Source organism: Suricata suricatta, chromosome 12 (genome assembly GCF_006229205.1).
Source record: "Suricata suricatta isolate VVHF042 chromosome 12, meerkat_22Aug2017_6uvM2_HiC, whole genome shotgun sequence".
In the NCBI taxonomy this organism is placed as follows: Eukaryota; Metazoa; Chordata; class Mammalia; order Carnivora; family Herpestidae; genus Suricata; species Suricata suricatta.
In genome coordinates this window covers 63,230,980-63,246,121 of record NC_043711.1, presented here as the reverse complement: position 1 = coordinate 63,246,121, position 15,142 = coordinate 63,230,980, and the positions used below count along the sequence as shown (strand labels likewise).

The 15,142-nt window shown below is 46.7% G+C and overlaps 1 protein-coding gene across 1 annotated transcript in view; it reads left to right on the top strand.

Annotated features, from left to right (window-relative positions):
* SLC24A3 (solute carrier family 24 member 3) overlaps nucleotides 1–15,142 on the top strand; it is a 491,111-nt gene that overhangs the window by 422,938 nt on the left and 53,031 nt on the right. The window contains exons 7-8 of the mRNA XM_029917030.1: nucleotides 2,930–3,004; nucleotides 13,156–13,181. Of these exons, the coding sequence (XP_029772890.1) occupies nucleotides 2,930–3,004; nucleotides 13,156–13,181 (101 nt within the window). The remainder of the gene's footprint in view (nucleotides 1–2,929; nucleotides 3,005–13,155; nucleotides 13,182–15,142) is intronic.

Here is a 15,142-nt window from a genome sequence, read left to right as displayed (position 1 = left end):
CTTGAACTCATGAACCTTGAGATAGATCATGACCTGAGCTGAACTCAAGAGTTCAATGCTCAAGGCAACTGTGTTTTTTAAATGATATATAGTTAGATGTACAACATAGTGATTGGTGGGGCACATCCTCCAGCAGCCTTTGCATAAGGGTACACAGGAAATAAATTTTCTGAGACAATTTTTTTATTTTTATGCTTCTCTCACTTTTAATGAATAGTTTGGTCGGGCATAGAATTTCAGGCAGAAATCATTTTCCTCTAATTTTAAAGGTGTCACTCCATTGTCTTTTAGTTTTCAGTGCTTTTGTTGAAAAATAAAATGTCATGCTGGTTTTGATCCTTTGTATGTAATCCCATTACTCCCTTTTTAGTGGTTTCTATCACCTTTCCTCTGAGCCAGTACTCTGAACTGTACTCATAATGATATGCCTCCGCGTACATCAGGGTTTTTTGGTCCATTGTGCTGAACACTCAGGAGACCATTTTATTCAGAAAATGCCCATCCTTAACTTCTGGGAATTTTTCTTTTAATTACTTAATTTGATTATTTTCTCTCTTCTCTGTTTTCTGGAACTTCTGTTCTTCATGCCAGGTTTCCTGTTTCTGTTAAGGTAAGGGAGGTACCTTACCGCACTACTGGTCTGCCTGAAGTGAGTGAGGAAGTTTGTGGGTTAAATGTTTAAATAGCTTTTCAGTGTCCCTGTTTTCAGGCCCTCCTTTATCCCCACTTCTAGAGCTCTGCCCATGGCCAGCGAGGTGGCCCAGTGTTCTGCTTTCCAGCACCCAAAATTTTGTGGCTCTGATCAGCTCTTACATACTGTTTCCCTTGGGGGGTTAGGTCTTGTAAAAAAGAAAAAAAAGGCCTTTATTATTACCTTGTTCTGTTATAACAAGAAAGAGCAAAGGTCATGGCAGGTGTCCAATCTGGGAGCTGTAACTAAAAGCCCAGGTGATCTCTTAAGGAGATTCAGAATTGATATTCGCCACATGTTTTAAGTCCATTTTCCTAATCATCATACATTGAATCAATATTCACAACCTTTTATGACCTGCCGGAAAGTGGACAGTCCATTCCCATGTAAGCTATTCCATAAATGAGAGCAGATGCTAATAGGTATACAGTACAAGGACAGAACATGATAAAAGGGTAAAGAAGGGGCGCCTGGGTGGCTCAGTCAGTTAAGCATCCGACTTCAGCTCAGGTCATGATCTCACAGTTTGTGGGTTTGAGCCCCGAGTTGGGCTCTGTACTGAGAGCCCAGAGCCTGGAGCCTGCTTCAGATTCTGTGTCTCCCTTTCTCCGCCCCTCCCCTGCTCACAATCTGTCTCTCTCTGTCTCAAGAATAAATAAACATTAAAAACAATTCAAGGGATAAAGAATACATTTGTTCTGGAGTGATTCTGTGGCAGGAGTCCTCGTCTTGACAACCCCGTCATCTGGAACTTAGATCTGCAAGTACAAAGCCTAATAAGGCAAAATCGGCACCAGAAAATGCCTAAGTGTCCCTATAACAAGTGAAAGAATGTGTTCATGGAAAGAGACTGGCCTCATTACTCATTTATAGTTCTATTTAAGTCCTATCTTTCATGTTATTTGAATCCGGAAAGCCTTTTCTGGTTTGACTTCGCCTGATCTTTTCTTTCAGACTGACACAGTAGTCAGAGAGAGAGGAGGCTCCAAATGTTGCTGTCCCTGAATCACTTTTTCTATTGTCTTTGGTGCAGCATGCACCTGTCATTGGCCCAGCTGACAGCTGACATTTGCTGTATCCTTTTTCATTTACGAGGCCAAGGGCAAAGGCAGCTAGACATGTCATGTGCCGTGGGGTGGTTCACACTTGTCTAGGGAGGTTGGAGGGCACTGAGTGACAGTCCAAGAAGCATGTCTGACGTGGCTCTCCAGATGATCCCAGGTTTTTTGTGAGAGTCAAAAATGGACCTACTCCACAAAGCAAAGAAAAATAGCAGATATCCCTTAAAAAGAGACTTGGAAGGGCTTACCAAGGAGAAATGATTTTTCTTCAGGACAGGGATCCTAACCTGGTGTCTACAGCTCCCCCCTTGCCCAGAGCCACTCCTCCCATGGCCCAGCTGCAGCTCCACTGCCCTCCTTTGTCTTACCCAGGAGCCTCCTTCTCCTGCAGGAAGTCTGGACGCAGCAGGCCAGGCCTGCTGTAGCCCCTAGCACATGTCTCCTGGCCTCATCCCACAGCAGAGCCATCCTATCCTTAGAGGGACATCACCCAACTGCCAAGAATAACATTTTCTCTAAATAAATATGCAAATCAGTGTTTTAAAAATTCTGATAAAATCAGGAGTCAGGTGCCGACAAGGACAGACACCTAATAGAGGTGAGAGAAGGGGGCTGCAGACTGGGCTTGTCCAGGCCCCTTCTGAAGGGCACCCGCTGCCCAGGCCTGGGGCTCATTCCATATGGGAGCCAGGGATGCAGCAGACACTAGAGCATTGGCAAGGACACAGGGTAGGTGGCTCCTGTGTCCCCTTGGCATAAGGGATGCCAAGGCTCGTGGGTTCCTGGGAGATACAGGTCTTTGAATCGGCTTTGCTGAGCCCTCCTTATGCTGCCCAGCAGCCTGGCACATGTCCCCCCAACCTTCCCTCTCTCCTTCACAGGGGTCACTCCTACCTTACCCCCAACTCCCTCCCCGTTTTCTCTCGTGAGTGTCTCCCCATCACAGAATTGTTGCAGGTTTAAACCTGCCTTGGAATCTGCCTTTCAGAAGACCCAGACTAATATGCCCGGAGACCTTCTGTAAATTCATATCATTGGGCAGATTAACTGGGACCAGGGACAGAAATACTAGGTTGTGTTTCCAGTTTATCACTGGCCAGAGCCACCGGGAGCCATGTTTTCTCCTTTGTGCCATGGAATAACCTGTTTCTCACTGTCTTTTCCCCTTTTCCTTCAGGTTGTGGCTCTGTCCTCGTGGTGCCTGCTGAGAGATTCGATTTACTACACACTGTCTGTGGTCGCACTCATCGTGGTAAGTGTGGGACATGCACCTTGCTGGAGTTCCCTTGCCGTTTGACTCTTCCTCATCCTTCTCACCACTGAGGGTTATGTGCAGCTACTCTGCACGGAGCAAGTTCAAGGTCTCTGGTGATGAATGGATGTCTGTGCAGGGAGGTGGCTTTTCTTTCTTCCAGCTACTTTGATCACCCAGAACCCCAGTGTAATAGTTTGGTGCTCAGAATAAGAGTGTTGACTGACTCTGGTTATCTGGTTCCATGAGAGTCCTCGGCTGTGACTCCCTGACCATCGCTTCTCACTTTCTCCTGGGCTCCTCTGTAACTCTCTCTCAGTGTCAGTATCCCTGAGTTTGGACCTTACTTCCCCCTTTGTATGCTCTCTCAGGACAGCACCCATGGCCATTACCACCTTGTGCGAACACCTTCACACTATATTCTTAGGTCTAGTCATGGATAAGCCATTCTGTACTGGACGTCTTCCTGTCCCAAACCCAACATATCTCTAAATTTAGGATGACTTCCCCAAGACAGAAACCCTTTCTAGTATTTTAGGCTCTATTTCTCTATTAGCCACCCAACCTGCAAATGACATTAAGTTGACTTTTCTCCCAATTCCACCATATACACATTTGGCATAATTGTAGATTATTCATCTTATAAAAAATCTCCCCAGTGTGTCCCTTCAGAGTGCATTTTATTTGAGGGTCTTTATGTATTTGGCCTGATCTAACACAGCCCATCAAAAGTCAGTTTACAACGAGTAGCATTCACTGCCACCCACCCTCCCGCTCACCCCAGGCAGTCCTCAGAGCTGCCTGTGCATGCCAGTACCTTGTGGCTCCATGTCACCTGTGGGGACAAATCCAGACCCCTTAGCTTGGCAAGCTGAGTCATCTGGAAGAAGGGGAGCAAATCAGAAAGACACTGAAAAGAAAGGTAGGACATCTGACTCCTAATTGTGGTCCCCTCCCTTCTTGCTAGCTCTAATAATCCTGGAGAAATCAAAGTCTCTTCAAGTCTTAGTTTTCTTACCTACAGAACAGGAACAGATCTTCTGAGGGGTTTATTTATCTGTCTGCAAAGCACTTACCTGTAGGTTATTTAATTGTAAATATCTACACAAATAAGCTAAAAGTGATGTTTAATACAAGGGTTTCTACGAGGACCCAGTAGATATTTCAGCCAACAGCAGTTCCTGAGAGTGAAGGTCTTGGTTTATAACCTCCGTCAAGACCTGCCCAAGAGTAGCGGGTTCAGTTACACCATGTTGGAATTGAAGACATGCCTCTCCTGTTGAACTTCCGGTTGGTAGACTTCAGGACATGTGTGGATTCTGTGTTCTCACTGTCAATTATTACCTGTGAGAAATGCATGATCACCCCAAATCTAGAAGATTCTGCTGTTCACACAGCCCAGATTTCTCAAACACTGCAGTGAGCTTTGTCCTGCGACACAGGAGCCCACATTGATTATGTGCACTCTCTGCTCAACCTGCCCATAGGCTAATTTAGGATGGTTTTTGAAAGTTACTATTTTCAAGAGACATGGCTTAGGGATGATGCACATGAATGCAACTCTGTATTTTGCTGAATTTCAGGAAAAGATGACCACTCCCAGAAAGGCAAGGTGATGCGGCACAAAGCACAGCTGAGATCTCTCCAGGGCACAGACTTGGCATGTCTGCTCCCAACAGTGAATTGTCCACGTTGGGTCCTTTCTCTGTTCTCAGTACAGACACCTCCTGGACTCGATGGGAAGTAACTTGTCTTCAGTCAGATTTATGTGGACATGCCTGAGATTTTATTTTTTAAATATAATTGTTTCTAATAATGTGTGAAGACATAGAGCAGTTTTGCTTCTTTGGGCCGCGGGTGACGCTCACCCAAGGGGGGGTCATCGGGCAAAGCAGTCATCTGCCCCATGCGTGGCCGTGAATCACAGAGCAGAGCCAGCTGAACACCAGGCTGCCACAGCTCTGTGCTTCCTTCAGGTGGCTGGCCACAAGGTGCAAAAGCAAGTGGTTCTCTGCTGTTCCCTGAAGGTCTAGACTGTGTGTTTACAGGCTAGATGTCAAGGCTGGAGTTTTCTGATTTGAGAAAAATTACATTTCTCCACTGTTAGAAAGTAATGGCAGAGGTAAAGCTTGAGGCTTCAGGTTTGGTCTTGGTCTTAGTGGTGTTCTGCCAACTTCAGTGCACCCTGGAAACACCTAACACACTTATCAAAAAGGCACAACTCCAAGACTTTAATCCAGTAGGTTCTGGAGGAGAACCCAGGAAGTTGCATGTTGACCATGATCTTCCCTGCCCCTCAGGTGATTCTGATGCACACTCACTTGGGAAGCTCAACCTCAAATATGGTTGGACACCATTTCCTTGGGCTAAGTCCTCTGCTACACGGCAGTGATCGCCTCCAGAGGAGATGCTGAGATTCTCAAACGCAAGGCAGCATGGCAGCCCACTTGTCTAGATTTCTGACTGCTGTTCATTTTCGGGGTCATTTTCACATGAGACTTAAAACTGGTGTAAAGAGTAGAACAGTCTTATACGTGAGCATGGCACTTAGCAGGAGGGGTTTTTCAGTGTCCCCAAATCTACTCCATGGCCCAGCCCCAGGCTGCTGCTCACACCCACTGCGTTCGTCAGGGTTTCCTGTTCTCCTTTTTCTATGCTTCCCCCAATGCCATGGTAACAAAATCACTTTCCTTCTGGCCTTCCTTATATAATATGAGGGTTCTCTGTGGGACCTGCAGTGGACCCTTAAAATTCCTGTGTTTTAAAAGCCTTCCTCCTATCCACAAATAATTACCAACCATCCAAACAATTTATTTTAGCTATTAGGGTTTTTTTTTTTACCTTCCCCCCCCTTTTTATGGTTCTGAAATGTTCAGAAGACAGAACTGCTGGTCCTCTGGAAGGATGCAATAAAGAGCTTGTGCACCCAGAGGGCAAGTCTGGACTAAGTCGGACCAGATGGCTGTTTCTCTGTACATCCCAGTGAGAGGCCTTACAGACCCAGGCAGAGGACAAACCGTGGGGTCTGGGTCCAGAGAACAGGAGAGACAGCTTCCACGGGGACATTCATGCCACTGGGCCCGGCGAGTGTGGACAGTCATGATTCCCTGGGTCTGAAGCATCTGAAATGGAAGTGGGTTTGAGAGATGGATAAGGCCAGCAAGCAAACACACAGGAACAAGACAAGCACGTACACTCTGAAACCAACAGGGCTTAAGTCAGTTAACTAAGAACCTGGGTGGCCCAGTCAGTTGAATGTCCGACATCAGCTCAGGTTGTAATCTCGAAGTCTATGAGCTCAAGCCCCATGTCAGGCTCTGTGCTGACAGCTCAGAGCCTGGAGCCTGCTTCAGATTCTGTGTCTCCCTCTCTCTCTCTGCCTGTCCCTCACTTACTGTCTCTCTCTCTCAAAAATAAATAAACATTTAAAAAATTTTTTTTAAGTTAACTTAGAGACTAGGGCCTGGATTCACTTGGATATTTGGGTTTGCCTACCTTGGCTCTGTGCTATTTTCTACTTCGTTTGTTGTTGTCTTGAAGGGAAAAAGCAGAAGAAATTAAGAATGTGTTACTCTCAAAAGCAGTTATAATATCAGAAACATGCAGGGTGTGTCTGCCTACCTTTCCCACTCCGTCAGGTGGCTCCATCTAGCCCTGGCAACATTCTGTACAGAGAAGCCTCAGGCCCCAGGGAAGCGGCACAAGGCCCAGATGCCCGCCCCATGACTTGAGTCTCTCTCTTCAAGCGAAGTGTCCCCTCTTAGGTCCGGACGCATTCTGGGTTCCTGGAGCATGTCCTTATGTGCATCTGCAAACCCTTCCAGACCCTCTTGCTGCTTCTTTCCCACCCCAGTGACCCACCCCCAGCAGAGCTCCACCAGCACAGGCATCTCTGGGCCTGGCCCTACTTTCTCCCAGTTCCAGCAGGCCCCGCCCGTCTCTCTTATTGAAATGTTACTGTAATTTACATAATCGTGTAATTTACATAAATGCAAATGATTCATTACATCCTCAGTCTAACAGCTGCCCTAAAAAGGAATACTTTATTTTTACCCTTCGTCTCTGCTTTGAAATTGCGGGTTGTGAGCATTAAGAGAAGGGGAACCTCTTGGGAGAGCGGCTAGGCCTCAGAGACAGGTTCTAGATCACTTCCCTGGCTCACGAATCCAAACTCAAGGTGCCGCCCACCTGGAGAAGGGCCAGGTGAGCCCTTGGCAGCAGGTGGGGGGCCCTCGGGCAACCTGAGCATGAGGGGGTGAGGCCCCTCCGAGGTGACTCTTCCCTCTCTTCCTCTGCAGAGCTGACTGCAGTCCCCTCCTGAGGGTGTTTTATGGGGACACAGAGAGACTGCTCAGCTGACCCAGCCGCCAGAGACGGCCAGGGCAGCACTGTCCAGTAGTGCAGCCACAGGGCACAGGTGGTTCTTGAGCTCTTGGAATGCAATTAAGGAGACCAAGGATCCGAATTTTAATTTAATCAGTTTAAATGTATGTAGCCACTTGTGGCTTAGCACTTATCATACCCGGCAGCACAGTGATGGACAGCAAATCCATCCATAGAAAATATATGCACGTTCTCAAAGACATCCTTACGTTCTTTTTTTTTTTCACTTTAAGCTTATTTATTTATTTTGAGAGACAGAGTGAGAGTAAGTGGAGGAGGGTCAGAGAATGAGAGAGAGAGACAATCCCAACCAGGCTCTGCACTATCAACACAGAGCCCAATGCAGGGCTGAAACCCATAAACCATAAAATCATGACTTGAGCTGAAACCAAGAGTTGGACGCTTGAGCAACTGAGCAACTCAGGCGCCCCCATCCCTAAATTTTAACAAGCATAGACTCAATATTTAATGCAAGACTGAGTGCTGGGTCTGTCGATTAAGGATTTCTGATTCAGTATTCATGACTGTGCAGGCCAGTGAATTACATTAAGTCCCATTTTACAGATGGCAAAACTGAGGCACCAGAAATTCAGGGATTTGCCCAGGGTCAGGGAGCAGCAATAGCTCAGGTTTGCCAAAGGAGTTGTCTAAAAATGGTACATCTGCACCACCCCAGTAAAGAATTTGGATTTCCCCTCCAATAAATCCGCCTTTTCATCTTTGAAATCATCCTGTTTTCCCTTACCCGCCATGCAATCCGCCATTAGAGAGTAAGCATGTGCTGGCTGTGCTTCCTAAATATTTTTAGACCGCAGGGAATAGCTTCTGCCTTCCTTCTCCTGGAATTCCTTCCTTAGACAGCTGACTGTAAATGATCCAGAATTTTCTTATGTTGTTCCATCTGTGAGAGAAAAGACAGGTCAGAGTCATGTTGATGACTGTCCTTCTCCCTGACCGTCCGCTAGTTTCCAGGCCCTGCCCTGCCGCCCCTTCCTCGCAAGGAACTCCCTGCTTCTGGTCTCTCCAGTTCAGCAACTCTGAAGCTCTTAGGCTCACGGCACCCCTATTAACATCTCAGGCCCCTGTCTAGCAAAGTGAGAAATAACCATGGTAGCTGAAAGATTCTCCCAGGGAATGAAGGCGAGAAATTGTAAGTTCTTTAAACAGATCAACTATGATCATACAAAGTGTGGCCTGTGTCATTATTCCTGCCACTGGGAGGAGGAGGGGCCTGCTCTAAATGACGCCGGGTATACCAGGAAGCTGGGTCTTCCTTGCCTGTGTTCTTGGAACAGGGAAGTGAGTCAGCCAGACTGTGGGATGCACAGAGGACCCTCTTCTCTTCCATAAAGAAAACGACTTGGAAGTTTTAGTTATGTGCCTATGTTTGGTTTTGCACTGATCAGCAAACCTAGCCCTTTTGGTTTAGCAAACTATCCTCCCCTGCATCCTAAATCCATCCCCACATCCGTTTTCCTTCCCCTGGTAGCCTGCCCCTGCATAGTTCTATGAGATGATCAGCTCTGCTCAACCCCTGCCTTTGCATAGTCTTTATTTCCTACCCTCCTCCAGCCCCCACCACTGTCGTCCACCTGCTAGAGATCCCGACATCAAAACTCCTGTTTAGCTTTCAAGTATAAACCATATCAGTGCATAACAGCAGCTTTCAAGTGCATTCCATCAGATTCCTTTCTTCAGAAGGAATGCCATGGCCCCAGCTCAGCCATCTGGACCCCAAGTCCCCAGAGCTGAGGAAGTCAGAACTCCATTTGGGCACATCTCCTGAGGGCATCTCCATCCTGTTGAGTGACAAGTCAGGGAGGCAGGGGCAGCTTCCATTTCCAGCTAGGGAGGAAAGATTTTTCAAGGTGTCAGTCTCCTGAAAGAGAATAGTGGTGTTAATTTTCTCCTATTATGTGTGCTGCTGAAAATCCTAATGGTGCCAATGATTGTAACACAAGCTATGGAAATCTTCGGTTCTTCAGTGTGTCTGCTTATCCTCCATGGTTAGAGCTTATAGTCAGCCAATCTATGGACTGACATATAGTATGGGGGCAGCCACATGCCTCTCTGCTCAGAAGCCAGCCAGGCTGGGTGCTGTCCACACAGCTGGGCAATTCCTGGCCTGTGTTTCCCCTGCTGTTCCATCTTGAAGCTGCCACATCCTCGGCAGTTCCCTGAGATGCTCTGTCATCCAGGGATTCACCTGCCTGCTTGCTGTAAGCCTATCTCTCTTAGAGGAACTCTAGAGCACACACCAGGACTGAAAGCTGGTTTCCATGGTACCCAACTGTCTCTCTGAGGCCTGAAGGAAGAGTGTGTGTGTGTGTGTGTGCGTGTGTGTGTGTGTGTGTGTCTCTTTTTTTCAAAATCACTCCTGTGTGTTCATATTTAGCTCATCTGTGGAACACGTGGAATGCTTAAGGATGAAGCCAAAGGTAGCTTTGGATGAATCACATTGGGGTCAGAGAGCAGGTCCCCTGACCAGTGATGTGCAGCAAACCTGGCGCCCAGGTGCCAGTCAGCACCATCCCTGTGTGGTCACTGGGGGTGGCCACAGTGTCGGCACAAACACAACCAGAAAAGCACAAAGAGCTGCTTTCCCAAGCAAGGCTCGTTTTCAAAAACCTGACTGGGATAAAAGTGAATCAATTCCGAAGGTCACACAGCAGATCCCTCAACTGCAACGTGGTGTGGGATTTGAGTGGTGGCATGAGGTGAGGGACCTGCCTGCCCCCAACTCAGAACGTGTCCTGCCTCCCTGATGTTGGTTGAAGACTCTTTAGGAAGCTGTCCTGAGGTGCTTACCCTCCTACCAGAAGTTTCATGGAACCTTGAAACGGACTTGATCTGACTTTTTTCCAGCCCCACTCACTGCTGTCCCAGAGTGCACAGGCGGAGGGTAGGGTGTGAGCACCACCTAGTGGTCAATGGGTGGAAGTGGGGGCGTGATTTCTTGTCAAGCAGCTTTAAGGGAGCAGGGCAGTTGTTCCATCTTCTTTTAGCCATGGAAGGAGCATGGAAATACAGAGGGATATGCAAAAATTGCCTAATAAAAATAGAATAGAATAAATAAAATAATAAAATAAAATAAGAATAACCGTTAGGAGTAACAAATCCATTCCCTGGAACCGTCAGCAATGTCAAATGGGAGAGTTGCCTGTCCTTGTCATCATAAGAGTTTCCAGACAGAGCGATTCCAGCCCTGTGTCGGGTGGTCCAGTGCCATACGCTCCCACAGGAGCATTCTGTGAACAGTGCCAGTGTCCTCGTTTTCAGTCCTCTCAGTGTGTGATGGTCCATGGCTCAGCCTCGTCCCAAGACCACCAACAAGGCCCAGAGGCATTCATAACTCACCGTCTGCCTCCTTTCCTGTTTCCTTGTAGGTTTTCTTAAAAGCCTGACTGAGTTCCTTTTATCCATTTTCCTATTTTTTTGTCCTCTCATTCTCTCACCCAGTCTTCTTAAAGAAGTTGGATAAAACCCAGACCATGTTTGCTCATTAGCCACAGGGTAGCTGAGGGCTCCTGGCTCTCAGTGGTCAGTGATGGGGTATCTCTCATCAGCTATTTGGAGTTTTCCAGGTCACCACCATTTATTCGTACTTGTAGGGAAGCCCTGGGCATTTCTCATTCCTGGCCTCCTCCCCAACCACATTCCCACCCCCAACTTCCCTGGCCACAGCCACTACCTTAACTTTGGACTTATCGTGCCCCCTAATTGTGTATATAGTCCAGATCCCACCATTCCCTGATTTATTGTGTCCTCTGTAAATTCCATTCTCACATTGGGATCCTTTGTACAATTCATCCTGTTCTGATTTTTCCCCACGGATCACTGAAACAATCAATCACTAAAGACATAGTGATCGATGCCCCCACCTGCCAGTCATATGGCACAGAATAAGGGTGTCTTTTATATTATAGCTACTTTTACATTCTACAGTATTGCCTGCCTTCCCTGATACACATAAATTAAATTGGCACTTTAATAAACTCTTTACTGATGTCTGTGCTCTCTTAAGTGGCAATGAATTGATTGCTCCAGCATGCTGCTCAAGACTGATACTGAATTAACTTCAATTAATAGAAACATTTTCCAACTTAAATCATTTGTTCTGTTCCATGATTTCTTGTCCATAATTTTTTTAAGCTGGCGATGATACAGAGGGGTCCGGGAACACCTCCAGTGGGCGGATTGCATACCATCCAGCCTGGATCAGGGACGGTTTCCTTTCCTTCTTTAATTCTTTTCCCGCCCTTGTTTGACATTTCCATCCAAACGCCAACCTGTTGACTCTGGTAACAAGAGTCACAAAACTGCTGAAGACAACGTCTTTGCCAATGTCTTGTCAGGAAGTGTGAGCTACAGATAAGCAGGGACCTTTTCTTCTCCTCTTCTCTCTGTGCCTTCAGGATAATGGGAGAAAGATCCTTTCATGTGCCTTCTGAGCCGTACCTGCTCACCTATGTGATTCTCTCTGCCTGTCTCGCAACTGATGGTCATTCTGATCTCTGTGGACGAAGCATGCCCGTGTCATTTGTTGACTTTACCAAATTCGTGCAGTCCTGATACTTGGCACCCAGGTGTCTCTGCCTTAGAGTCTCCAGAGGGCCACCCACTCAGAGATGATCATACTTGGAGCAGTTGAATCTGGTGAAGGTGGAAGGAGCAAGCTGTGAAGCAACCCCCGGCTTCCTGCTTGACTAAAATATGGGCATTTCCACTTGTTTTCAATAGCGCACTGTCTGGGCACATAAATGTGTCACGGAAAGAAGATTTAAGAGTCAAGCCTGAGTTCTAGAACAAACTCTGTGCATCCTCCAGAAAATTCTTTGTGTTCTCTGTGGCACAGTTTCCCCATATATATCAAAGGACCAGGACTATACCACTTCTTCCCCTAAAGTGAGAAGTGATTTGCAATGAAATACGGGCTAAGGTTTAAATGAATTCAGTTTTGTTGTGTACTCCTTTTGGATCCTATCTGATCAGGGCCAAATCTCCACTTGGCACTTGTACATCTTCCCACTGCCTCTGACTCTTGCTAATCTCCTTGAACAAAAGGGCAGGCTCATGGCCCAGGACATGGGCAGCCCACAGTGCCCAGCTGGGACTTTCAATCACTGTTGTCACTCCATTTATTTTTCACCTTCTGCACCTGGTGGCAAACAATGCTGATTCTCTACTTCTGGTTGTGATGCAGAGTTTCCTTTGAAAGTAAATTATTTTAAGGAAACAAACAAACTAAAGAAAATAGGTCCACTGAAAGAAAAATATTAAGTACGTAGAAGTCCAAGTGCTGGCCTAAAAGCTTAAAGGTACTATAGAGCTCACAAAGATGCAGACGTCTGACAGGTGGCCCACAAGTGGCTAATGTTTGCAGGCACCTGCCAGCCTCCCCCCATCCCCTTCCAGACCTAAAATTCTCCAGTGCACCTTGCTCTGCACAGCAGGGTGGTCGTGCATCCCTCTCACTGCACTGTCAGACAGAAATTGCTAGGAGAACAGGATCACCTGCTGCTCCTCCCCCCTCACTGGGCCACCCCCGTTTGCCAGCACCACCTCCTGCCACCAACATTAGCCACAGATGAAACCAGCACAGAGGGAAGCTTACTTGTCCTGTTCCGACCAGCCCCAGCCTGCCTCCCGCCACACCAGCTACATGGGTTGGACAACATGCAGTCATAAAGCATGCATGTGCATGCAGACATTGCATCTGTGAGTGTATGTCTAATTGCCCTGTTTTTTTCTTTTTTTCTTTTTTACAGTTCATTTATGATGAACAAGTTTCCTGGTAAGTACCTCTTTTTCCCTTCCAGTTTCCCCTTGCTGTGTTACAGAGCCAAATATATTGGCAAGCAGAGTCAGGGTTTAGGAAAGAAAGGGGAATCTCATGGCAACTTAGTACAACTAGCATTTCTTCGGACCCCTTTGACCCCAACAAAGAAACTAAATTAGCTTTCACAGAGCAGACACCTTTTCTCTTGGGCTGGGACAGAGGCCTTCCATTAGGGATGCTAATACTTCACTGTCTTCATCAGCCAAGTCAGATGGCATGACTTAGCTGTGCCTTTCCACAGCCAGCCATTGGCTAGGTGGTGGTTAAGATCTGACTAATCCTTTCAAATTGCATCCAAACCACATTGGCATATTCCAAATACCACGTAAATCTTAGGAACCAGAGATAGAGACACTTCCACTATTCTTAACTCATTAAAGTTCTGCCTGACACTCAAGATGACCTAGATGGATGAAAAATCAGTGATTTTTTTTGATAGATGCAAAACTGTAACCAAATTAAATATATGGGAACATGTGCATTTGAACCAACTCTCCAAATCTCCATTTTTCAGGTGGGTTAGAGGCAAGTCAAATATGTTTAGGATAGAAATAGAATTCGAGGGGCGCCTGGGTGGCTCAGTCAGTTAAGCATTCGACTTTGGCTCAGGTTATGATCTCATGGTTCGTGGGTCCGAGCCCCGCATCGGGCTCTGTGCTGACAGATCAGGACCTGGAGCCTGCTTCGGATTCTGTGTCTCCCTTGCTCTCTGCCCCTCCCTGACTCATGCTCAGTCTCTCTCTGTCTCAAAAATAAATACACATTAAAAAAAGAAGAAATAGAATTCAAGTATGTTGTGCATTCCTGTTATGTGGGGGTTTTTTCAAATATTTGATGTGTAGATATAGAGTAATGTGAAATAGTATTTTAGGAATAGAGAAGTGTGGCACTGTAGGAAGGTAGGTAGACAACTTTCATGATACATGTATTTTTTAAGTTTATTGTATTTGAGAGAGAGAGAGAGAGAGAGAGAGAGAGAGAGAGATACACAGAATCCTAAACAGGCTCCAGGCTCTGAGCTGTCAGCACAGAGCTCGATGCAGGGCTCAAACTCATGAACCATGAAATCATGACCTGAGCGGAAGTCGGATGCTTAACCAACTGAGCCACCCAGGTGCCCCTTATGATATTATTTATAGCTCAGAATGAGTCTTAGCAAAATGAGCCTTCAGCAGGCTATTGTCAGAGTGATGTCTCTTCATGTTAGGCCATCTCTGATATTCAGAATTTGGGCATGGTGCAGGAACTTGTCTCATTGTATACTTTTCAAAAGTATATTTTGCCAACTCTCTCTCCTCTCTTCAGGAGGGGCAAGGAGAAGACAGCTAGGAGAACTTGCTTTAAGACATGTAATCCTTATATCAGCCCCCCAAAAATAAGGAGGTCTTTGGGGAACTGTGATGAGCAGGCTAAGTGGGATTAAGATGCCTCAGATCAGAGGTCAGAGGTCAAGGAGAACCTGCTCATGGGATCTGCCTGGACATGGTTGCCAAGTGGAGTGGTGACCTCTTCCCCCCGACCCCATGTCCTTAAGTGCAGAACAAGAAAACTTGCAAAGATATTCCCAAACTGAAGGCACGTTTAGCACAACCACCACTTTGCCATAGCAAACAGTAGGTGCTGAAGAGTTGCTCAGTGTTGCTGCTGTTGGCTAACAATGCTGCCATAAAGACAAGTTATGATCGCAGTTGATCTGAGCAATTTTTCTGCTGTGTGTGTGTGTGTGCGTGTGTGTGCGCGCAGAAAACCTTACTAAAGGATACCCATGGGTGGTTTACTGTTGGTTTTTCTTGGAGGGAGCTCTCTTTCTACACCTGCCTGGTTTTGCTGGCAAAGACAGGCTTCATGACCAGCCAGTTTCGGTCCTTACGGTCAGAATGTCTTTTAGGATAGGGGCGCCTGAGGGGCTCAGTCAG